We start from the raw sequence: 27,164 nt of genomic DNA, 5'->3' as shown, positions 1-27,164 counted from the left end.
TTCAAAGCATAAGAAGAAGAAAGAGATCTGAAATTTTAAATCCAAGGGGTATCTTCCTGTGATATTGGGCTTTAACACAATCACCAACAAAGACCTTTATTTTTGTACCTTGTAAATAAAATAGGACACTCTTGTAAGTTCGGTTAGAGCATGGTATATGAAAACTGTGTAACTTGTATTCTGAGGTTTTTAGTAGGCTAGCCTTAAACAAGTTCTTTGGCCTTGTTGATGTCAGGCTGTAGTTTGTTTAGGCATTAATGACTAAGTGGTTACATTTTAAAGCATATAAGTAATAAACCTCAAAAGGTCAATAATTTAATATATTCTTTGTTGTCCATAGGAGTATAAAAATATAAAATAGCTTAAAGGTATTTTAATGTCAGTAAAACTAGTATATAGGTTCCTCCCTGCCAAGGATTAAAACTGCCACTAGGATAGTAATAGAATAAAACACAATAATCTGTTTAAAAAAACACTCTGCATGTTATAAAGGTGATAATTTTATTGTTTTCCTGGCAAAATTCTAGTTTAGGGGCTTCTTGCTATCTTGTAAAGTGGTTGAGCTTGATGATTAAAACTCTTAGGAATGCACCAGAGTCTTAAAAATCTCTGGGTAATATATTTTGATGTAACTAACCTCTGCTATTTCTCCTTCCATAAGGTTCTGACCTCTGACTATCTTTAACAATCTTTACATTATAGACTAAAAGTTAAAATTTACATAATATAGGCTATCTCCTGCTCAAGTGAGGCATAAGAAAAGTGTTTGGACCTCATACTGCTGCTTGCTTACTTTTGAAAGATTTTAAAGATCTAAAAGCCTTTTCTTAACTTTTTTGAAAAAATAGACATGGCTTAACTGAAATAAAAAAATTACATTTTCAAAAAATAAAGTCAGTGAAATTGAAAACCTATAATCTAAGCAAAAATTTGGTCAACACATCCTCTCCTCTTTTTAAAGCCGTACTGTTTGCCTCCTTAAGGTGTTTCTACAACATACTTAAGTTTAAAAAGTATCCCAGTAGAAATCAACCAAATTTCTTTATAATTTCCACACTAACTATTATCTTCTTTCTTATAAAGGGTTTTAGTTAGTTTCTCTAAAATTACTTGGTGCTTCTCTTTTTCTAAAATTATATTCATAATGAACAAAAGAACAAAAGTATTATTTTTTAATCCCTTTAGTCTAGCTTAAATTCATCCTCACAAATAAATTGTTTTCTCATACTTTTCTGTATCAGCTCCTCTAACCTTATCATATTCTTATAGGTTTAACACATTCTTAAAATATTCAGGTCATATCTTTTTAACACTTTTTTATCACTAGTCAAGGCTCTGTTCCTATCTTAAACTAGAACCAGTCCAGTTTAGACACTCCCTCTCAGTTTTTAACAACTGTAAGCATAAAGAATGTTCTAAAGAAACAAAGCTGCAGGATCAGATAACCTACAACCCAGACTATTAAAACAAGCAGTTGAACAAATTGCTGAGCCAGCAGCAGTGATGTTTAAAATATCACCTATTTTCAAAGTTCTCCCATTTGACTAGAAGAAGGCCAACATCAAGTCCACCTTCAAGAAAGGGAGAAAGGACCAAGCCATTAATTATCACCCTATAAGTCTTACTCCTTTTGTATACAAGGTCCTTAACAGTATCATGAATGATGCACTGGTCTCTCATCTTGAAAGAAATCAGTCACTTTCAAAAAGTCAGCATGGTTTCCATAAAAGTTGCTCAATCAACACAAACCTCATTGATTCATATGACTTTGTGAACAGACTCTTAGATGATGGCCTTCTAGTGGGTGTCATATTGCTTGATCAATCAAAAGCCTTTAATAAGGTACAAAATCAAGTTTTTCTCCTGAAACTATAAGCATGCAGTGTGTATGAGGATATACTTCCATGGAAAATCTTACTGAAAGAGCTCAAAGGGTAGTAGTTTTTGATGCCACTGTTAAAATTGTTCATTCTAATGAAACTCCTGTAATTAGCAGAGTTCCACAGGGTGCAATCATGGGGCTTATGTTGTTCAGCATATATATTAACAACTATCCAACTCACATGAAAAAACCAATGGGACTATATGCTGATGGTTGCAATCACTTAGGACAGGCTCAAATTAGCCCCAATCATTCAACAATGCAAGCAGATTTAGATGAACTATGTAGATGGTCATCTGATTGGGGTTTGCAGTTCAATATGTTGAATGCAAAGTTGTGCATCTGGGACACAACAATCCTAGATAGCCTTACTATATTGGAGATGACCTACTTGAAGCTATACATGAGGAGAAAGACCTTGGGTTTATTGGAGATAAAAAACTCAAGTTCCTTGGCTACATACAAGCTCAAGTTGCTTAAGAAAACCAAGCTCTAGGGCTCATAAAACAAAGATTTACCACTAGGAAGCCATGAGGGGTCTTGAAGCTGTACAAACCTTATGTATGTCCACATCTGGAATTTGGAATGACCCTAGTGTCTCCCCATTATACAATGGATGTTAGAGCACTTGAGATTGCCCAAAGGCAAGCAACAAAGCTCCTATCAGTTTTGCAAGACAAGCCATATGAGCAATGCCTTGTGTCCCTCAAACTCCCCACCCTAGTCTATTAAACAAAGAGAGAAGATGAAATTGCTACTTGCAAACTGCTAGCAAATAACCTCTCAAGTCAAGTTTTCTCCTCATCCCTTGCAAGTACAAAACAAGGTAACACAAAAAGCTGCTAGTTTCCTGTTGCCATCAACATGAGTGCTAGCACTTCTTCTCTGTATGTTCTATCCCTCACTGAAACAGCCTCTCCAAAGCCATGATCCAGCCCCAAACCATAGACATGTTTGAGAAAGGAGTTGATCAGGACTTGACTAGTGCAGAGTGTAGGCTATCCTGGGATGTCAAACCATAGTCATGTCACACCACCAGCAAGATGTTTCACAGGAGGCTGGTCACCACCTTACCTTGCTGGACATGCTATTTAAGGTAAGACACCCCTGGGCTTTACAGTCCCTACTGGTGGTGATGATCTCTGTTTCATAGGCAGGAAATACAATGTAGGACTGGGGGCCAACCACCCTGGGCGTTTGCACAGCCTTGTTGTTTACTCTCCTTAGATTTCTCCAGGTACCTATCTAAAGCCAGGTTGACTCTGGTTGAGCTTACAGAGTCAAGACACTGACTCCCATTCAAAACAAATAATGTGCAGCCACAAGACTCAAATCTCTGTCCTTGTAAACAAAGGATTTTAATTCTATCATGCTAACTACTTGGGTAAGACTAAGCCTGTAACTAAGTAAAATTCATCTGAGTTCCTACTATGTTAATCAGTTGATTTTACAGAGGCAGTCAGATGTCATAATAGTAAAATATTGTACTGGCATGTTAATAAATTGAAAGGGAATAGTCAATTTGGACTCTTCCCAGTTAAAAGTAAGAACAGAGCCACAATTAGTGAGAACAAAAAAAAAGTTCCTAGTAATATTAAGAAAACTCTAATTAAACCCCTCCAAATGAATGGTGATAAGAGTGAGTGGGTAATTATAGAGGCATTAACCTGGTTTCTGTAGGAAGCAAATTACTTAGTATGATGATAGTTTTTAGACTAAAGATGCTATGGCTAAAGTTTTAAGACAACAGTGTAGTTTTGGGAGAGTAGAGGATGCACCAAACAAAATCCACTCTTAAATTAATTATTCAGAAGTGTCTGAGTAGTCAAATGCCTTTATTCTTCAGTTTTGTAAATTATGAGCATACAATTGATTCAGCTGATAGAAGAGTTTTAGCAGAGGTCCTATCCTTATATGTTTTACCAGATAAATACATTAAAATAATTAGTGCTATGTACAAAAATAACACTGTTGCAGTTAAAGTAAGAGGTGAGGTTAGTAACTGGTTTGATATTGAATAGAGAGCTAGGCAGGATTGTGCTCTATATTCATTTGTATTGATCATTTTGACAAAGTTTGTTCTAAAGAGCACATCAAAGATTATGGGGGAACACAGAATCCAATGAGGAATTAAAAGTCTCCTAGACTTAGATTATGCTGATGATTTTGGTAAATTAAAGGAAAAGCTGGGGAAATGATTGAACTTTTAGAGGTTTTGCAAGTTCATGGTGTAAGAATAGGCTTGAAAATTAATGTCAAGAAGATTGAATCATCAAGACTGGGAATAAGTGCAGGGAAAGTGGTGAAATTGGATTTGGTTTGTACCTTGTTCTAAGGAGCACAGCAAAGGTAATGGGGGAACACAGACTCAAATGAGGAATTAACTGTCTCCTAGACTTAGATTTTACTGATGATTTTAGTAACTTAAATGAAAATGAATGAGCTTTTAAAGGTTTTGCAAGTTCATAGTGTAAGAATAAACTTGAACATTAGTATCAAGAAGACTAAGTTGCTAAGACAGGGAATAAGTGGAGGTAAAGAGGGAAAGTTGGATAATGAAAAGTTGATTAAATAGTTTGCTTATCTGGCTTAGATAGTATTATTATTAAATATGATGGGTGCAGTGAAGATGTTCAAAGTAGAATAAAAAAGGATCAGGATGTTTTTTAATAGTCAAAAAAAGCTTGGAAGAATACCTTCATTTGCACCACACAGCAAAATAAAGTTCCATGCTGGATCTGTTCTACTCTGTGTCAATGATGATAATTTGGAAATTCATGGTGCTATTAGCCCAGGGAAACTGGATGGGAGAGTTTGTTGGAGAGATGCAATTTAATTCCACTTGTTAATAGTGACCATAATGTAGGTATGGTTCTGATAAATCATTCTCCAGCAGCATAAAGCTGTCCTAATTATATTCCCATGGCTTATTGTTCCATGCTTTGTCTAGTCTTGTCTTAAATGAGGCAGTAGTGGGTGCAGTTGTGGTCTCATCTTGAAGGTTGTTCCAGTTGTTGGAAATATGCTTGTTAAAAAGGTTGTGGTGCATTCTGGTTTTCCCCCTTTGCTTTGCTAGTGTTTGTGAGGGTTCTCTAGTGTTCTGTTGACCTGTATGTTATGCAAGGAGGGTGTTGTTTTGTTGACTATTATATTTGTTTGTCAGGATCATATCACATCTGCAACATTTGAAGACTAGAGTTGGTAGTTCTAGGTGCTCAGTGGTCAAGTATGGTTCTGCAGTGTTTCATGACAGTGGTCAAGTGTGGTTCTCAAAAATGAAAGAGGATTTGCTAGATGTTTTCCAGCAAAATTCTGGGAACATCCTTGTAGGGTGTGAAGTGGGACGTTTTGAATAGATTGGGATGGAAGAATGTCTACAGCTATTTTGACCTCTGGTGGCTTGGTATTGCAGTGAGTTAATAATAGTAGTAGTTACAGTAACACTAGTAGTCGTAGTATGCAAATAGTGCCTCTTGATTACTTCAGCAGCCCCCCTCCAACTCAACATACTCTGAAAGTTTTGACTTTATACCCTAACGTGTTCCTGAGATATCACTGATACATGCATATACTATGTTTTTGGTTTATTTCAACATCTCTCTCATTATTCCTAGAAAAGTTTACCTTAATGCCCTTAGCCTTAGTAATAGCACTAGTAGTAATTCTATTATGCAAATAGTGTCTTTTAATTAGTTCAACAACTCCTCAACATGCCCTGAAAGTCTCAATTGAATACCCTAAGATGTTCCTGAGATATTGCTGATAAATTGTTTGGACAACCTGTATACACATAGTGTGTTTTGGTTTAGTTCAATACCCCCCTCAACATTCCCTGAGAATTGCACCTTCATACCATTCAAAAATGGTATTTACACCTTCATACCATTCAGTCCATTAAAAAATGGACTTGATCAATTCTGGAGAGAACGTTTATATTCGCATGACTGCTAGAACAAGACTTTAACTTTGAACATCTAGAGAGTGTCTGACAGGGAAGTTTTCTGACAGGGAAGACACTGGACACTTTAAGTTAATACACTTGTCTTTATTTGTATCAGTATCAGCAATAGTAGTGTGCCCATTTTGCTTGTTGGTTAATTCAATATGCCCTGGAAGTTCCAACTCAGTACCCTAAGCTGTTCTTGAGACAACACATTAAACCCTTTTGAGAACCTGCATACACATGGTTTGGACTGATTTTACTTCAATGTCTCTCTAAACATTCCCTATTAGTTTCATCTTAGTGCAATTACACATCTTGGAGTCTCAGGATCAGACTGTTTTTTTTTCTTTCTCAATAACAAATCCTATATTTAACAGGGAATAGACTACATAATTTACAGCTCTTGTCCCAAGAGCTGTAGAGAGTCAGGTCATCCCTGGAAGCATAGATGTTAAAACTTTCTGCTATCTTGAACAAAATGGCTATATCAAAATGCCTTTAGGATCAGATGTCCTTAGGTGAAGGATAGCAAATAGATTTTTGAGAATGGGGCTGGTTGTGCTGCGGGCACTCAAACTTTTGATTTCAAGCCAAATGAGGCTCCCCTGAAGTTTCTACAATAAATTCTTCCATATGAAGTGGCCTGGTAAAAAAATATATTGAAGCCATATTGCTCTTTGTTAGGCAGTGCTAATGTGATGCCTATGATGGGTAATTTATCTACATGGATAGAATGTACCTTCAAACCAGGCCTAATACGATTTCCATACATTAATGCATGTTTTTACACCCCTAATGAGCAGAATATTTTCTCTTTTTTTTACAAAACCTAGTGGATAAGATAGCCTTTCCAATATGTGTGCTCATTTAGTTCTACATTTATATTAGTACAGTCAAATAAAATTAACATTACTATATTAATAGGGGCTCTGCCTAAAAAAAAAAAAAAAAAAAAAAAAAAAAAAAAAATCCTGTAAAAATAAACATAGAATACAATGTATAACATATGATTCATGTGTGCATAGCTGTAGTACCATAGCAAGTTAATGTTTCTTGCTCTGTAGCCCTGAGACTGGTCCTTTTAATCATGTCATGGAGTAAAAAAGACATAACACATCAGGCTCTAGATAAGAAGGAAGGGGTGGTTTGGTTTGAGCACAATCTCAAATTTTCACTATTTTTTAATATTTTTACTTATTTTTCAGATACACAATGAGCACAAAAAAGTCATATGCACCCAGCATTGCTGGGACTGGGTCAATTTATTCTATGGCCACAACTGTAAGAACTGGTATGTCCAGATCAGTGAAATCATTAAGAGTCCCGTGGTATAAAAAACCAATTGTTCAAGATGCAGTGATCACTGACATACAAAATGGGGCAAATTATAATGCCATTTTTTGTGTGGTAAGTAATTTGATGAAAATGCTGTTAAATAGTAAGATCTGTATTTACATATAAATTTGAAAAGGCCACTCAAAATTATGTATAAACAAGTATAGGCACATTATTTTGATTAGTGTGTAAGAATCACTAATTTGATGTTTTATATCATAATCAAGTTTAATGTACTAATAAAGAAAACAAGAACGCAAGTTTTTTTTATGCAAAAATTTAATCTGCAGTTCATCCATCACACTATGTGTTTTGAGAAGTGTTTTATGCTGCCTGAAATGTTTCTGGACTTCTGGTATACATTTTATGAATTTTAAGTTAATTCACACAATGATGCTGTAGCAATACAAATAATGATTTCTGAAAGAACTTTCTCAAAGATTCCTTAGTATAGATGGTTGGTTGACTCTCTGTTTTCCATGTTATTGACAAAAACTGAAATGTAACAAGCATTGGGGATGGTGAACAAGGATGGGGGAAGTATTTTATAAAAATTTTGAAAAATTGGACCTAATCAGGTATTTCCAATCCCTCCCGGGACACATGCTCATAGAAATCATTTATCAATAAAGCTGACAACATTTTATGCACCCTATTCAGCTATTGAAATATTCAAAAGTTGCAGTGTTGTCAATGCAGTACAATAAACCGTTTTTGGTACAACTTGAAAATACTGGCACAATGCAGTACATTTGGATATTTGATGGTACAACCCATAATTTCTGGTACGTTTGACTATATCTCCAAGCCGTCTCGTTGGGATTTAAGCCAACAAAACGGATTTTCATCAAGATGACACCAGATGAAATCACTAGATTTTCAATTAAATTCAAGATTGGTTTCTGAGAAAGGATGAAGATATTCTTGAAAAATTGTTTGCCTTTCAGTATATTTAAGTATTTTGTCTGTGAATTGGAAACTGATCTGAAATGCTATAACCATGCCACAAAGAATCTTTTGGGTACAGTTTGGTCAAAAAACTAGTATAGTTTAACTCAAAGGATTGGCAACACTGTTGGTAGGTAGTACGTCAGTAAGATAATGCTTGTGGAACAATAGCCTCGTGGTTATACTTGAAATGATAGCCTACTTTAAGTGCATTTAGTTTGAACTAAGGAGCAAAATAAGAGTGTTAGGATTTCTTTTTCAAATCCATATAAATGATCTCCAAATTATTTGCCTTCAAGTGATGAGTTGCCAATATTGTTGGCAGATGATACAACAAGTAGTTTGAAGGTGGGATAAAAAGAGGGATTGTAACTGCCTTGGAAGCTGTTGCTCTGAGTGTAAGTTCTGGGTTAGCATTAATTGACTAATCTATAATCTAGAAGAATCAGAATTGGGATTTTTGGGAGAAGTACAAAGTCAGTGAACCATGTTATTTTGAATGTTAATATTGGGACTTCTTTCTTAAAAAGAGTGTAAAAATCTATTCTTTTTAACACATTAAGGATGTTGAAATCAGTAATAATTGACAAATAATTCATACTACACAACAAAACAAACTAGGTGATAATGTTTTGAATGGTTTTGAGACAGAATAATTTTGGCACATGTATGTTTCTGGGGTTTGAATTCACTGCAGGGTAATTTCTTCAGGCCAAAAAACAACAGAATATTAATGTTTTCTGATTTCAGGATTCTCCAAAAGCCTCCCAAGAAAAAGAAAATTTATTATAATGAATGGCTAGAATTTGTTTTCCTTTTTTTTTAACTCCCTCACGTTTGCAAAATAAGTTTTTTATATCCAAACACACCTTTTCATCTCTAGTCTTGAATTTTTATTGCCTGTTTATACCACTGTGCAAAGGTTATGGCGTTCTTATGTCCTTTGTTGATCTTGCTTTGATAATCTTGGTCATGGATTCTTGGTCTTGCTTCAATAATCCATCCTTGTTTTGAGTTTAATATTTACTTTAAACTTATTTTTTTTTAGTCTCCACCCCCTCCAAATCAGTTAAACAGGACCCTTAGAAAGACTGAAAAATCAACCTAAACAAGTAGCTTCTCTGTGTACACCCCCTCTCCCTAAAAAAACTAGTTCAATAGCTCAACTAGTTCTCCTTTAAGGATGAGTCCATTTATGCAAGAGTAGAGCTAGAATATCCGTCATTGATTATTTTGCTTTCCTGATCTTTGTCACTTGCCATTTAACATTTTTTTTCCTGATTTTCCTCTTTTTTTCAAACTTCCTTTTTTTTAAGGAAAAGTTTCATTTAAAAGGCCATGTGTCTTTTTTGGTTCTTTTTCTTGCATTGTCTAGGAGTATTTTTCTAAAATAGAACTGTGATATAGTTAAAGGAAATTATATACAAAAGAATAAAAAAGTTTTTTTTTACAAACTGGAAGTGATAGAAGATTTCTTTTTCAAGGAGGAAATATTCACACTATCTAAAGAACTGAAAAATAACAAGGCCTTATTTATGGATAGTGATGTAAAAGAATTTCTGAAGTATGGTGGTTGTGAATCAGGTAAATTACTGAAGGCTATGGTTTAAAAAAAAGAGAAGCACCTAGTGATTTTACCAGAACTTTAATTAAAACCCCCCTTTATAAGAAAGATGTTAACAGCAAGTATTAGCAAATGATACAGAAGTATTAGCATGATTTCAGTAGGAAGCAAATTATTTTGCGTGGTAGTACTTATTAAACTAAGGGAGGCTGTAGATAAATTTTTAAAATCCTAGTTTAGCTACTTTTTGCTATCTTGGAAAGGGCTTAGGAAACTTTCAGGGATGGGCCTATAGACCAAAGTATGGTTTGGGAAAGAATTTTGAAGTGCCTACCTACATCCCTTCTCCCTCTAAAGGGCAGTGACCTTTGATGACCTCTAAACATCTTTGTGTTATGGAAATAAAACCTAGCAAAACAGATCTTCTGCTTAAATGGAGTACGACAAAAGACTTTTCAGCTTCACAACTTTGTTCAATCTTAATTAATCGATCTATGAGATTTTAAAAATCTGCAAATACATTTCCTAAATTTATAAAAAAACAGAACAACTCATTGATATGGCTTAAAATTCTAGTCTAACAACAGGAATTGCATTTTCAGAACTAAAACCAGAGAAAAAGAAACTGATAACTAAAAATTAAATGGTAAATGTTGTTTTGCCAAAATTTCACTAGGTAAATTTCTAAGACTTTAGAAATATTCTTTAATATTCTGTTGTTTCAGAACTAAAACCAGAGAAAAAGAAACTGATAACTGAAAATTAAGGTAAATGTTGTTTTGCCAAAATTTCACTAGGTAAATTTCTAAGACTTAGAAATCAGAAGAGGATTAACAAGAAAGCTTGGCAATACCTTCCCAGAGTATGTTTTTGGACACCCCTTTCCAAGACAGCAAAAAGGAGCTAATAGAGAAGAACAAAGTGATTTTAGACAGGGAAGAGGATACGTCACCTACATATTCACTCTTAGATTAAAAATTTTATTAATTGAAGGTTTCTGCCGCAATAATGTCGAAAATTGTTCAGATATTCTGGATATTCGATGACCAAACAAATAAGTTAATAATTCTAACTTAATTTTTCAAATACTTTCAAATTTAAAATGTGGTCGATCTTTAAATGTAGGGAATATGTCACAATACAATGTTTCACCGTCTGTAGTAATACTTTGAATTATCCTGTATCTTTACTTAGACATCGCTATTGTGCTGCCTGTGGTTTTTTTTCGCATTTGGCCCGTTGATATCAACGCTATTTATTAACATAAATTGGCGAACCCGCAAACACATTAATTAAATAAAAAATCATAAATAATAGTTAAATAAATCGCATATCTTAAGTTGAGTACAACAAACTAAATCTTACCGAGTTAAAAATCCATTCAAAATCACGAACAAATGACTAGCGGAATACCCGAACCTCGGGTATCATTCTTGGCATTAGCCCCGTCAATAGTCAATAGTCCCGGGGCTATTGACTAGCGCAATACCCGGGCCTCGGATCTAGTCATTAGCCCCATTAATAGTGAATAGTCTGGGGTCCCGGGGCTAATGACTAGCGCAATACCCGGGCCTCGGGTATCGCTCTAGTCATTAGCCCTGGTAGTAGTCAATAGCCCTGAGTCCCTGGGCTATTGACCTAGAGCTTGGTTCATTATGAGATTTAGTATCCTGTGATGGGCGTTGGGGGAAGTGGAGGGGTGATACGTACTGCAACATTAGTGGTGAATATGGCTGAAAAAAGCCAAGTGTATAAGACATTCGCCTTCTCCTTCTCGAAAGCTTGTTCACGCTGTACTACTGTCTTCTAGAGCAGCTCATTGCTGACAATTTTAGTAAAAGCCGAGCACCAACACTAATATTTATGATTGTTTAATGTGTGTTTATTGTTTAGAACGCTTTGCGTAATGTATTTAAATTCACCAAGTAGCGTGTTTTTTAAATAGTTATTTTTCTTCATTACCGCTTGAACAGCACCTGCTTAAATAGCACCCCCTTTTGTCCCCCCTCAATAAAAATACTGTAGCTACTTCTCTGAGTAGAGTCAAAAATTAATGTTAATAAGACTAAGTTGCTGAGGCTAGGAATAATTATAATAAGTTGCTGAGGCTAGGAAGCTGAGGCTAGGAGGCTAGGCAAATAAGTTGCTGAGGCTAAGAATGAGGCTAAAGAGGCTATGTGAGGTATCGAGTAAATAGATCTAGGAATAACTTAGCTTACCTTGGTAGCAATATTAGCAAAGATGGTGCATGCAGTAAATAGATAAAAACTAAGCCAAGGCTATTCTACTTTCTTCAACCAAGAAGTATCAAAATTTTCTTAATCTGTCATTAAATTAAATTATTTTTTAAGTTTAAGTTATCAAAATAGAAAAAAATATCAGAATCTTTCCATTCTGTTGTTTTAATGACTTGATCTAATTTTTATATAAACATTTCATACGTTTTGTTTTTCAATGTGTCTTTATTTAATTTTTGTAAATCACACCAGCACAAACACCAAAAACAAGAAGAACAATGGGGAATTTCTCAAGGCAGTGGGAAAGAAATTAGAATGAATATTTCGGCTCTGTGTCCAAGGGCCGTCCTCAGCAATACAAAAAATATATAAGAAAAAAAAAACTTACAACAGGATAAAATAAATAAATAACGACGTCTTCGTCGCTATTTATTATCACACCAGCACTTATGTAAAACGTAAATTATTCAAAAAACTAAAGATGTTTTTTTTTTTGTTTCACCAGGTGGTTGGTGCGTAAAATCTAAAATCTTTCTTCTTGAAATTCCTGTGTTGTTGACCATATTGTCTCATTTTTATATTTTTAAAATGGTCTCATTTTTGTCTAAATTTTCTATATATTTTTGTTGTCTTTTAATAAATGTCCTTTCCATTTCAGTTTGTGAGTCTTTTTACAATTGCAACTGCCATTTTTGACATATATTGCTTAGGAATGGTCTATCCTGGAGTGCGCCACTATGGATTTTTTATTATGAATTTTCAGTTTGTCTATGTTGGAAATCGACACGGTAGGTTATTCACTTCTTGTTCCTATCTTAAATGTTTTCAACTTTTCTTTCATTCATTCATATTTTCTGTGACGTATTTCAGTTTTTGGTGTCTACTTCTCCATCTAATTTTAAACCTCTTCAAGTGCTTCATAACAAAGCAAAGAGGATATCTTTGACACAAAGTAAGTTAGTAAGACAGCACTAGACCCTTAAGGTCCAAACCGGTGGTCTCCGTTTCATGGCCCTTCAGCCAGAAAATGCAATGGGGGGGGGGGGCAACCATCCTGTGCTTTCACACACCCTTCCTGCTTATCTTTCCCAGATTTCTCCAGGTACCCATTTAGAGCTGGGTCGACTCTGGCTAAGCCTACAGAGTCACGCCACTGATCCCTGTCCCAAACTAATTAACTGGTTACAAGTGGGATTGAACCCGTACCCCTTGGACAAAGAATTCCCACACCAGCAAGCCAACCACTTAGCCAGGACGGCTTAAAATGTCTTTTTACACAGATGACGAATCATCACTTAGGCACCTATGCGAACTTTTGGGGATTTCTTTAGATAGACTTTATCTGATGCCGCTTTCTATATTTTGCCATTTTGTATCTATAGTTAGTTTTCCCCTAAAAATTCCAATTTCACAATAACCTCACAGCCTATAACTTAATTTTTTTTTGTTTCTGATGAAACTCATCAGATGTCAAGAGGAGGTTGGAGCCTTCGACATACTGACTCAAATTTTAGTACTTCACTCTAATAATACCATGATAAACATTAATTTTCAAGTCCCTAAAAGAAAACATCAGACGTGTAGCTGAGTAGTTCTTATTTTATTATTATTGTTTCATTTTATCTTTTTTTCGTTTTGTGTATTTGGCATCATTTCTATGTTTCGTATTAAGAAGATTAATGTTTTTTGTTTTTTTGTTTATTTAAAATAAGTTCAGTGCTAAAATATGCTACCATACATGTATGCTGTGTTAAAATTAATATTTATTTATTGCTAATGAAACTGTTCTAATCTTCTCTACTTAGAATTTATTTAGATAGCCTGAGAAAATTTACTCAGTTTTAAAAAATAAGGGCATTATTGCCTAGAGGGGAGATATGTCTGGAGCTTGATGAAAAGTGTTCTATTGAATTCAACTTGCCAAAAAATCTTCGAAGACTCGGCCGACTATATACAAAATAAAAAAAAAATATGTATTTTTGTTAAGAACAACGGTTAGAGAAGCATGTTTATTTTATTTTTGTTTGTTTGTTGTTATTTTTCTTTAAGAATTTATCGTTTAAAACCAGTGGTTCTCAATAGAATATTGAGAGAGGACTCATTCAGATAATCTTCTTCTTTTTTTCAAATCCCTTAATAAGAAATAGAGGGGATTGAGCCGCATAAAGATGGTTTTTCCGTTATAATGTGCTGCAAAAAGATAATTGTTGGCCCAAACAGAGCCAGATGCTAACAACTGAAAGTTTGTGAGACCATATTCCGTATATAAATCTGTATAGTGTCCATGTAAAAAAAGAAGAGGATTACCGACAGTAAATTTAAAGCCTCATTTGAACGAGATTATTTATCTCAGACTCCAGTAATTTATGATCAGTATTACATAGTTTCATTCTATTTTTTAAGAGGTAGCTGCGGGGTGCTTCCTTGGATGGCGGGAAGGTCAGAGCCTCAAAATTTGAATTTTAGGGTGACAACAGGGATGAAATGATTGTGGGACATGTCATTCCAAGGTTAAGATTGCCCTAAAAACTTTATAAAGAAGACAAAAAAATATAAATCCACTTATTTGGTATTTCAGACCCCATCCTGGAATCTTATCGTTAGGGCTGGACTTTTCGGTTGGGATCGTATTGAACCAAGTACAATTACTGATAACAATTTTCCACCTGAGAGCTAAAACGGCACAAAACTGTCTGTTTTAAGTGTTGCCACTCATCGGCACAGAAGGCCCTGTGACAAGCAGGATTTGGTCGCAGTCCCTAGAGTTCCCAGACATTATCGCATCAACGGGTCTTTAAGTAGAGAAAAGACTTAGTTTGAACTGCTGTATCCTTTTTAAATAACAAAAAAAAAAAATGTTAGAATTTTTATAAATCTAAAATCTAATAGATATTTTATCTTTTAAATCTTTATATAAAAATATATATCTAAAGTATAAAAGATAATATGAAAATGTAACATATTTCTAAAATAAAACCTAAAATGAAATATAAATGTAAAAAGCGAAACTAATTCTTGGAAATTTCTGGATTTTCAAATTGGACTATCTTCGTAGATCCATTGAATTTTATCTTTATTACGTGACATTTAATATCGAAATATTATGTGAAAAATGAAAGTTTTATAAAGAACAGGGAGTTCAGAGGGGTAGATGATGAAAGAAAATTTTGAGATCAGTGGATAATACTTTCAGAATGGATCTACAGCACATATTAGGTCTAATTTAGCCTAACCCACATAAACAAATTAACTCTTAATGCTGATTATGAATGTAAAGTTTTCAGTAAATGCTTTTCTTCATTTACCTTATACCACCGAATTTGGTACCAGCATCATAATAATAATGCAATGTGTTTTAAGTTTTCTTTTTTTCACCCATTTTGTTTCCTTTGTCCGAGAAACCTGTAAAATAGTGGTAAAATTTTTTACAAAAGTGAGCCAAACCCGCTAACAATTTTTTTTTTTTGGCTCACGACCAAAATTTCTACCTTTTCAAGTTGTGTTTCTTCTTCTTCTTTTTTTTTTTTTTTTTTTTTTTACCAAATTTGATACCAACATTTTCTAATAATGCTGATTTGTCTGAGTTTTTTTTTACGTATTCAGTGGCTCGTAGACTTTAAGCATATTTGGTAAGGACATGTTCCAGTATTTTGTTTGGGAGGGGGATATTTTTATTGAGGCTGGGACTTTACAAAAATGTTTAAAAACGCATCAGAAATTTTTATATGTACATTTGTTACGTTTTTACGAGTCGGACAAAAAATTCAGGGGAGGGTTCAAACCCTTTACCCCGCCCCCCTTTCTGGATACGGTCTTGCCATTTGTTTTGCATGAAATTTCCAAACTATGTCGAAACGAACCTGCTATTCAATAAAAGTTTATATATTAAAAATTTATATATTAAAATTAATTTTTTTATTTTAATTAATTAATTTAAATTAATTAAAACTTTAATTAATTTTAATTAATTTTAATATACTACAATTAATTTTATATATTAAAAGTTAATGTATTAAAAGTTTTTAATGCTTCCGTTTTTTTAGTGCGAAATTGTTTGATCGTATTTGCGCTGTTTTCATTCATTGCTGCCGTTGCTTTGCTTGTCACCAGTGTGATATTTCTCAAAGCTCTAAGGAAGGTAAGTGTTTCTTTTTATAATACCAAGGACATTGAAAATGACATTGGATTGCATTGATTAGAATTAAACAAAAGTACATATTTTAAACACTTGGAAAAACTGGGAATTATATTTATAGCTTAAAAAGGCCTCCTTTTGCAGTTATTCGGTTTTGATAGTAACAGGCGTCAAATTTAAAAAATTGAAACATGGGTAACAAAATCAGCAAAAAAAAGCTAAAACACCAAACAGTTTAAGAAGGTGAAGCTTTCCGTTAAATTTATAGTTAATTAAAAATTCAAATAAGGATAAATCCTTTTAAAAGACAGTGATAAATTTTCACAAGAAATTACTAGATATTTCGGTCGCAAATGCAGTGACCGTCATCAGTAGTAATACTAAACTAAAACAATTAAAAACAATAATTTATATAAAAAATAAAATAACTAAATATTGTTTAATAACCTTATTTTTTTCAAAGCAAAAATGGAAGCGAGACTCTTGACCTTCTTGGTTTATTTGAACTAACAGCTGGACAGAGGTTAATGGCGTTGGGAGAAATAAACCCCATTCTTTTCAAAGCGAAAACGGAAGCGAGTCTCTTTGAGCTTTTTGGTTCCATTTCTTTAGTATTATTTGAACTAACAGTTGGACAGAGGTTCATTGAACGGAAGTGAGTCTCTTGACCTTCTTGGTCCCGTTTTGTTAGCATTATTTGAACTAAGAGTTGGACAGAGGTTAATCGCATTGGGAGAAATGAACCTTATTCTTTTCAAAGCGAAAACGGAAGCGAGTCTCTTTGACCTTCTTAGTTCCTGTTCGTTAGCATTCTTTGAACTATCAACTGGACAGAGGTTAATCCCATTGGGAGAAATGAACCTTATTCTATTCAAAACGGAAGCGAGTCTCTTTGACCTTCTTGGTCCCGGTTCGTTAGCATTATTTGAACTATCAGTTGGAGAATCCCATTAGGAGAAATGAACCTTATTCTTTTCAAAGCGAAAACGGAAGCGAGTGTCTTTGACCTTCTTCGTTCCGGTTCGTTAGCATTATTTGAACTATCAGTTGGACAGAGGTTAATTGCATTGGGAGAAATGAACCTTATTCTTTTCAAAGAAAAAACGGATACGAGTCTCTTTGAGCTTCTTGGTTCCGGTTTGTTATCATTATTTGAACTGAAAGTTGGAGGAGGTTAATCGAATGAGGTGAAATAAACTGTATCTGACAATAATAAATCATCGTAAATAGAGTTCAAACCAAATTCACCCGTGTCTCTATTATAGCCATAAATTTCTAATAAAGATGGCAAAGTCTTCTTTGTCTTCTAATTGAAAACGAAATGTTGAGTTGATAGTTTTATAGTTGAATGGTCTCGTTTCCTCATAAATGACACTGCCTTTCTATGACGAACTAATTAACGTCAAATTTGTACTTGTCTTCGGGAGTCAACAGATTGTTAATGTTAATGTCATAAAATTATTTACGTTATGTTAATGTTTGTTAATGTCATGATTGTTAATGTTGACAAATAAACGTCAAAGTTTCAAAAGAATCAACAGAATGTTAATGTCCCAACATTATTCATGTCATGTTGCTGTCTCTTAATGTCATGATTGTTAATTTCAACTAATAAATGTCAAAGTTGTAGCTGTCTTTGCAAATCAACATCTTATTAATGTTAGTGTCAAAACATTATTTATATTGTGTTAATTTTTTGTTAATATTAACACTCACATGATTGTTAATGTTGACAAATAAATGTGAAAGTTGTATTTGTCTTTGGGAATTAATAGATTGTTCATGCTTGGATTTTTACAGACGAACAACGTTGTCAAATTTAACTAATTAGTTTTGCTTACTTATAATCGCAATTCAATATTGCAACACTGATGAAAATGTCACACTTCCCTAAAAGTTCAAAAAGAAGATCTTAAGCTTAATAGTTACGTTTAAGGTCGATTAGAAATATTGTAAACTTGAATTTTGCAAAGGTATCATATCTATCTGCCATTTTTTTTTATTCCAAATGTTTCCAGGAAAGACATGGAAAAGCCCTTCTTGGGTTTTTTATTGAAAAAATTGAATCTTTTGCTAAAGATTTGCGCCACAAAATCCTAAAAAAACTTTACTTTGCTGCGTGATTAGACTTGAAGTCTGTCGCCAAATTAAAAAAAAAAAAAACGGAACGGGTGTGAAGTAATCAGCAAAAAAAGCTGAAATATAGTATACAAAATAGCTTAAGAGGGCTTAGTTTTCCTAAAAAATTGTGATTGTCTTAGGGAATAAATAGGTTGTTAATGTTTGATTTTTAACAGACCAAAAACGTTGTCAAATTCAACTAATCTGGTCAAAGGTATCAAATCTGTTTGTCGGTACCTGCGCAACGCGGACCTTTGATCAGCTTGCGGACTTTTTTTTGTTTTATTTTTTGTTACGCTACTAGACTTAAGGCTAGTTTAGAAAGCTAATATGATTTTGTTTTGATGTCCTTGGTAAAACGTAATAATAATCCCCTTAATTTATAACCATGGTTGTCTGAGATTTGGAGGTTGTAGATTCCTTTAGTGTAGCTCAGTCATAGGCAGAGTTTAGTTTAACATTTTTGTGTTTATTCATAAGAGTTGCGAGTCAACTCCTAAGCGATCCAGATTTATAGATAGATATATTTGTTTTCATACATACGGCCTGATTTGCATAATCAATGTTAATTAACTCATATTTCCAAAATGGGGTATATGCTGAAGGATTTGGCAAAATAGGGTAAATTTGGAGATGTTACCATTACTGAGCTATGAACTAAATGAACATAGAGCTCGGTGCCTCTTTTATGCTCTTTCCAAATATAATAATCGCTTTTTCAGAGATTCAATTTTAAGCCTTTTATAGACCCTTAAAGATGAAACATTTTTATTTTTATTTTTTTTGGCTATAGAAAAGGATTGGAAACAACAATTATTACTTCACAATATGCAGAGTGATTGTAGTTAACAAATTTTGGCTGCAGAACCATTATAGTTCCCCCACTCCCTCCCTAATGTGTAAATCTATAGCTCAAATTACAAGCTTCTCATGTGTTTCCTGGTTCTTGATTTCGTCAAAGTCGGTTGAATCTACGGGTACACAGGTTTAAACAGGAGTGTCGCTGACAGCTTAAAGTAAACGCTGCAATTTTTTAAAAGACGTTTAAATTGCTTATTCAATTGGATCATGATGATGCCTGTGGGCTATCGAGTTTTCGACAAATCTGAGTTATAACTCCGATAAAATAGGTTTCAAATTCACTGTGTTTGAGATTTGGTCAAAGACTGAGTCCAGTGTTTGAACGCCACTTAAAATAATTGAAATACCTAACAGTCCAAATTATACCTAATAAATAACTTATAGGTTCCAATTTTAAACTACCGCCTTTTAACCAACTACCAATTTTAAACTACATTAGAAATACCTAATAGGTTCCAAATTCACTGCGTTTGAGATTTGGTCGAAGACTGAGTCCAGTGTTTGAACGCTATTTAAAAGAATTGAAAGACCTAACAGTTATACGTAAACTTATGCGTAACTAAATATGTGTACAGCTAAGAACGTAACCAAAGAGTGCGGAAAATGGATAAGCGAGGAACCTCTAGTTCTTCAATGACAAAATGAGAAACAAATAACGAGATCTAGAATTACAGAGCAATATTTCTAAGTTGGTTGTGTAATCCCGAATAAAAAATTTTGTCCATTCCTTTAGTTTTATATATATTATTACATTTGCTGTAAAAGACGAAGATAAAAGAAACATTTTTGCCAAAAGGGTACAACTGGTGTATCTCTGTTCTTTTTTTTTTTTTTTTTTTTTTTTTTTTTTTTTTTTTTTTTTTTTTTTTTAGCCTGTGATATTAAGTACTAACCTAGCCCAAATTATTTTATAATCAATTAACCTTGATAAAAGATTCACACTTTCAGAAAACTTAAATGGACCTAGATCTTTGACTGGAATTTAGATTTTAACAAATTAACATAAGGCTGTTTTGAATATTCCTAGTTATTTTGGGTAACGCTCAACTGTTAGTGGCGGTAGTTTAAATCCTTCTAAGCCTATGCTAAAGCAACAAAGTTTCTTCTCGTAACAATGCTCTATCTTTTTCGAGACTGCCTACCACCAGTGTTACCAGATACTTGGCAGAAGACTGCCAAGCCATGAAAGCAAAAGTAGATCGAATAGATCACTCCTAGAACTGAATATGCCGAAGGCAAGGCCGTATCCAGAGCCTAATGACCGCTAATTTGGATTTTGAGCGTGCCTTTGTGAGCTATTCAAGAGTGATTTATATCCATTGTATGTTCCTAGAATGCAACTCGCCTACCTTTTACTTCAACAGAAGATCCTATTTTTATCCTGATACAATTTTATCACATGAAAATAAAAAAGCAGTTTTCTCCACTATATAATTGACGGCAGAAGTCGAAAGGAGATGTTTGTTTCTTATCTACGATAATTCAAAGTTGATGATAAGTTAAGTATATTCAAATTTAATTCATTTTTGTGGTTTTTCGCAAGGACTAGGAAGAGTTGAAGGAGGAATTTTTTTTTTTTACTTTGATTGAAAAGGAGGAATATGAAAAGAAGATACCATATTAAATGATAGTCCTTATTAGGGATAAAATAAAGGCTGATTGGTTTTGGCATAGTACTTAGGGACTATTTTCTTTAGTATTTCTGCTCCGTTGTTGCTTACCTTTGTTATAGTTAAGGTTGGCCTCACAATTTTTTATCATAGGGTATACTAAATTATTTTTGGATGCTTTTTTGTTTTATGGTATTTCAGTCATTTTAGTACTTTGCGGTTGCTTCTGCGGATGATTATTGTTGGGTGTCGGGAATTTCCTTGTCTTTAAAAATTCTTCTTTTTATCTCCATTTCATAAAAGGAATTTTTCCATGGGGCAACGCTGAATTGAAATACTAAATATTGTAAATTTTTTTGGTGTATTTTTTGGTTGATCGTAATTTGAGTAAGAACAGTGTGAGGTTTATTAATTTAGTCTATTGAGGATAAAAAAATTCAAATCTTTTTTCTTTCAGGAAAACGAGAAGAAAATAGTTCCATGGCTCTACTGTGGCGCCATCTTCTATTTATGGCGCCTCTTTGCATTCATTTTTGCGACCATCGTTAACGACATGATTTTCGCCTATAACATTATGATGTGTTTGCTTTGGATTTTTATTATTCTAGCGGGGGCCTACGGATGGATTGTCTCCTATTCCTTGTATCTCGATCTTTGTGATCTAACACGACTTGAAGACATAGCCCACTTGAGGGTAAGTTTTTATCATTTGGCTTTATGGCACTTTCAGTAAAGTTTTGTTTTTTGTTGTGTTGCGTCAGTGTCACTTATATGTCTGGCGATGGTATTAGATGCTATAATCGAACTAAGTTCTCAAACATATTTGTGTTTTCACCAAAAAATCTGCATATTTACCGCATCATTGGCCGGTCTTTTTGTGTCTTGGACTTCGCGAAATTGTGTATAGCTACCATGGCTAAGGCTTGGATTGATGTAGCAGTGTATAATAAGGATCATAACTAAATGTTTCCAAGAAAAACATGGTAAAAGTCCCTCTTTGGTTTTTTATTGAAATTAAATAAAAACACTATTTTTTTTTTACTGAAAGTAAGGAGCAACATTAAAACCTAAAACGAACAGAAATTAGTCCGTATATGCTAAAATTCGAGTCTTTCTCTTAACTCTACTTTTTTAAAACAGTAGAAAACTCTAGCATAAAGAGCGGGGCGTTGAGGAGGAAAAGCCCCTTACATATACAGACTGATTTCTGTTCGTTCTCAGGTCGTAACTTTTGATAGGTAAGACTAATCCTGATGAAACTTATATATTTAAAATCAGCATTAAAATACAATTCTTTTGATGTAACTATTGGTATCGAAATTCCGTTTTTTAGAGTTTCGATTACTATTGAGCGGGGTCGCTCCTTACTACAGTTCGTTACCACGAACTGTTTGAAATTGATTTTCAATAAGATAAGTTATAAAAGAAGTGCAAAATTGCATAGCATTGAGCACAAAACATGACAAGTTTCCTGCAGAATTTTTTTTTGTTTTGATTTTCCCCCTCCAACAAAAGATTTGCAAGAGGTTATTCAGAATGTTGTTTTTAAAACAAAAAATCTGCTAGTTTCTTTTTTCTATGTTGATTTTTTTCCTATATTCTCTATGTTTTCTATATTTTTTAAATATTTTTCTATACTTTTTTCTATGTCTCCAGAAAGAAGGGGGAGAACCTTAGATCGGAAAAAAAATGAATTCATATCTGTAGCCCCGATTATTTTTGTCATTTTGTAGACTAGTTTTTTGAGTTGAAATTTGTGTTAAATTTGACGTTCAGGCTATAAATGAAAGGTTAAAAACTTATTATTTCCACAACATCCCCAATTCATAAGAAATTGCAGCTTAAATTAGGAAGTAACTGGTGAAAGAACTTGTCGGACGACAGGCATACAAATAAAAACAAATTTGCTCTAATCGTACAACAGAAAAATACTTGGTTTAGGAAGCCATTATGTAGTCACGTGGCCATTTTCAAATTAGTGATCGGTTGAGAGTTACGAACACTTACCGATTATTTAGAGCAAGACGAACAAGCTGACAGTTTTTGATAGTAAAACTAAAAAGTTTGTGTTAAAAATATTATGTAGCCGATTCTGCTATCGGAATCCTATTTACTTACATGTATATGTATACAGTTTACCTGACGTTAAGGTTATAAATAAATATGATATTACTTCCACAGCTTGCTTAGTTTATACGAAATTACAGCAAACATTTTCAAGCATGCCCTGCTTCTTTTTTGGTATCTTTGTCGGGTTATCTTTGGTATCTTTGTCGGGTTGGGTTTCTTCTTGTTTCATGATGTTAATAGGGCTCCTTGAACTTAGTAGCCGAACATTTTATTTCCAGGACTAATATTTTTACGGTTGGTGCTCTGTGAGTTACGTTTTGTGGAAAAGCTATTCGGGCATGAAATGGAATGAATGTGAAATAGAAAACACAAAAAGTTACGCTAAATTGTGACAATCTTGCGATATATTTGGTGGGCCGAGGCCTAATACTACCTCCTCCTCTCTAGATAAATGCTTGTCTCCAAAGAGTTCATAGAATTCAATTCCCTTTAACACTAAAGTTTTTAAATGTGCATACATAAGCAAACCTTGATATTAGCTGTGTATTGCCCTAACTGTGTGAGAGACGCAGAAACGTTCCTGGGGGGGGGGGGGCGACCGGGACAGTTACCTTGGATGCCGTGGCTTGGAGGCGCCGTGGTTGGAGTATTGCCAATTTTTACTTCAATTCATATGTTTTTTTCCTTATATTTGAGTCAGGAGGAGGTGTTGTAATTAGTTTTACCCCAGGCACCACCAACCCTAGGAACGGCTGTGGAGAGACCCCAATAAAAAAAGATGTATTATTTTTTCATATTTTCCCGAGCGTTTAAGGCATTATTTAAGTAACTGAACAAATTTATGTTTAAACAGTTGACACTACAAGAATATATTAAATGGTTTGGATCTTCTTGGTTCCGGCTCGTTAGTATAATTTGAACTATCAGTTGGACAAAGGTTAATCGCATTGGGAGAAATGAACTTTTTTGACCATTCTGACTTTGACCAGCCAAATTAAGTGTTGCGCGAAATCATGATAATTTTACTCTAATTTATCTAATTGTGTAATTTAATTTAAAATTAGATGGTATCATTTAAGCCAGGCTGACAGCTTTATACTAATTTAATGAGCTTGATGAATAGCTTTAAGACTTGTATATCTCCTAAATTTTCCTATATACAATAAATCATACTTTATACTTATTGCTGTATTTGCTCTAATATTAGTGCAAAAAATAAACAGATCACCTAAACCAAGTGATATAACTTTCTGAGTTCCAGAACTTGACAATGCTGACTCTCGTGTATGCTAAGAAAAGTTTTTACCTAGCTTGGAAATGCTAAAGTACCAAATACATATAAATAAAAGAAGATTTGCCGCCAAAACTTTTCTTTTAAGCTGAAAACAACGATGTTCTAAGATTTTGTTTTGACTATTTCAAAATTATGAATTTTCTAGGGCAATATTAAATTTTTGTCAGTGTTGCCACGTTGAACCTTGAAAAAATAAGCGAGATTAGTTTAATTTGATAATGCTTTTAAGTATGAGTATAAAGATCGTTCAAAGCCATTGGTGGCACATAGGGCGTAGATGATTATTGACATTTGAGTTGTTGGGTCTTTTTTACGGGGACAGGTAGCAAATATATCATCCAGCTTGGTCAAACTCCAGGCCCCTTATAACACATTTACTACTACTGGTAATAACTCACTGCAGAACCAAGCCACCTGAGGTCAACACAGCTACAATCTGTATCTACACAAATACAAACATTAGCTATCTGTAGAGCCCTAAGGATAACTACAACTTCGAAAAAAATTCCTCCTTCTTAAGCTGTTTGTGCCAAATTTGTTTAGCTTTTTTTTACTAATTTTCCACCCAAGTTTCTTTTTTTTTAATATTGGTGCTCGTTACCATCAATAACTGCATCCTACAATATTAAGAATTCTAATTTCTTAGATTTGAATTTTAGATTTTTTTTTAATTTTTTTAATAGATTTAGATTTTTTAGATAGATTTCGTTTTTCTTTTAAAGAATTTTTAAAATATTCTAAATTTTTTCTAGATTTTTTTAGATTTTCCCAGATATAATTTTCATTGGCATTAATACTCTAATGATGTACAAAATTTGTATGTTTAAACAGTTTTGTTATGTTTGGAGAGATTGACAATATGGGGGTCAGAGGATTTTTTTTACAGTGGGGGAGAGGGTCAAAAACTGAAAAACAGATTTTGGGCCACTTCCTAGGGCCTTTGGGCGAATTCCCCTCCTTCTTTGGTCGGGCATTCACACAAAGAAAAGAAGAACCAGAATTAGTTTTAATGTTGGTTTAAATTTTATGGTTTATGGCTAATGGTTTATAGTTAATTTTATGGTTTTTGCTTTCAGATGGGTACAATGAGCTCATTAAATGTTGGTTTGAGCTCTCGACCAACGACGCCGTTCAGCACCGTATCCACATCTCACATGGTTTGAGTGATTTTAAATATTAAATTTATCCGTCCATTATGTGTGTGTTACTTGTGCTAATATATATATTTTTATCTGTTTATAAGGCATTCTTGCATGTGTGACATATCATATGAGTATCATGGCACCTGGATGTGTTTACATTCTAAATAGGCTTAGATGTTTTAAGTCTTAGAAGTTCTTGGTTGTAGATAGCTATTTTACTTCGGGGGAAGGGAGGGGGATTACTGTTTTGCAGCGCTTAGCTTTACACTCGCTCTTTAAAGTTTCTCTAGAGGTGAACATTTTTCTACGAGTACTAAAATGTCCCGCGTTAGAAAAAAGAAATAAATTGGATATTTTTTTTTCTTATTTTACAATTTACATGAAGTTAAACAAAATATTTTATGAGTTTTAAATCAAATGTGGTTTAATTTTCTTTATTTTTCTGCTCGTCTTTAAAATGTGGAAGGGCCTATGTCCCTGCCTTAAGAAAAATCAATAGCGATATTGGGAAGTGTAAAAAAAAATTCGGCCACTGTTATCAAACAAATGTATTTTGCGTTAGTTACAATGTATTTCGAATGTCATATGCCGAAATCTAGTATTTACTCAAAAATAAGAACTGAGCTAAGGGGAATCTCCCCTAATTTCGTATGGCAAGTCCAATGGTCTCGGTAGCAATTTTTTGACCGGTTTTACTTTCCGTGATACGATCTTGTATCTGCAATACTAAAAAAAATTCAATTCGTTTTCCATATTCAATATTTAGAACGGACATAGCAGAGCTGTTAAACCTAAAATCTACACTCAACGGGAAATAGAGAAATAAAGAGAAGAAAGAAAAATCTGGGAATCCTATTGACGGAATTCCGTCCTATGATGGAATGGTTATCTTCTCGAAAATTTGAAAAAAAAGCAATACTCTGTTTTGGGTGAGGACATTCTCTTTGCTATGAGAAAAATATCGGGATTGTGCGTCAGAATTAAAAACTTATTTACTTTATTTTAAATAAAAAATCCTAGAATTAGATTTAATTCCTGTTAAAATATTTGTACTTTTTGCTTGCACTCCCGAATTACGTCCAATTTGGAGTTAATCCTTTAGAACTTTGACGCCAAACTCGTGTTTGAGTGACAAAATTTAAACACAATTATCTGTGAATTTAATTTTGACTGAAAAACTGAGGTTTTCAAAACAACCATATTGATTAGTATTTCCACTTTGTGGTTCATTTATCTCTGCCATTATACCTATTTAGTTCTAGATTAGGTATAAAGCTAATTCTTGAATCCCATATTCATTCTACCGTCTTATTTTATGACCTTCACTGGATATCTTGATTCTTATCAGTACGTGTTTAACCTAGGGCTATATCCACACAGAGGGGGGATTGGGGGGCTATCTTTCTATTAAACTGATAGCAAATATAAAAATCAATTATCCATGGTTTCTCTAATAAGAAAGAAGTAATTATTTTGTTGTTACTGTAGTTTAGAAGAGGCTTGCACTACGATTGCCATAGTTTTCTTTCGTCGATGTTTAAAAAAACTGAATAACTGTTTGGTTAGAATGCGTTTAAAGATAGAACACGAATAAGGTAATAATAATGTGTATTAACACTTAAATGTGGAGAAGAAAGGGAATGAATTCTTTTATTGTGATAATCAATTATCTTACTATAATAAATTAAATAAATTTATTAAAATATGATGACGATCTACTATCAGTGGTAGATAATAAATCGCCATCTATTATTTATTAATAATAGATGGCAGTTTTTATCGCGATCTGACATGAAGGCCTTCGCTCAAAGAAAATTTGCTTTTTCTACGAGAATTTCCTCTCTTTTTCTCAAATTTTTCTTTTAAAGATTATTTAAACTGTAGAATCGACTGAGGACAATAGTTGTCCCAGTTATTGTTGAGTAAAGAGTCTCTACCTCTTTATAATTTGTAGTAGGCTAAAGAGAGCTTGTTCTTTTACGAGCTCCCTTGCTTTCTCCTCCATGGTACCAGCCAAAGTCT

At 33.7% G+C, this 27,164-nt stretch overlaps 1 protein-coding gene across 2 annotated transcripts; it reads left to right on the top strand.

The window, feature by feature from the left end:
- Nucleotides 1–26,024, top strand: LOC136038872 (uncharacterized). 2 transcript variants are annotated; one of them, XM_065722334.1, is made up of 6 exons: nt 1–48; nt 7,031–7,232; nt 12,568–12,697; nt 15,953–16,047; nt 21,094–21,330; nt 25,077–26,024. In XM_065722334.1, the coding sequence occupies exons 2-6, from the start codon at nt 7,038–7,040 to the stop codon at nt 25,161–25,163; spliced, it is 744 nt and encodes a 247-aa protein (XP_065578406.1). In that variant the 5' UTR covers nt 1–48; nt 7,031–7,037; the 3' UTR covers nt 25,164–26,024. The 2 variants fall into 2 exon arrangements, with proteins under 2 accessions (XP_065578406.1, XP_065578405.1); XM_065722333.1 differs by having other exon boundaries at nt 9–133.
- Nucleotides 26,025–27,164: the final 1,140 nt, after the last annotated feature.

The sequence above is a fragment of the Artemia franciscana genome, chromosome 18 (genome assembly GCF_032884065.1).
Source record: "Artemia franciscana chromosome 18, ASM3288406v1, whole genome shotgun sequence".
Classification (NCBI taxonomy): Eukaryota; Metazoa; Arthropoda; class Branchiopoda; order Anostraca; family Artemiidae; genus Artemia; species Artemia franciscana.
This window is presented reverse-complemented; position numbering and strand designations above follow the sequence as displayed.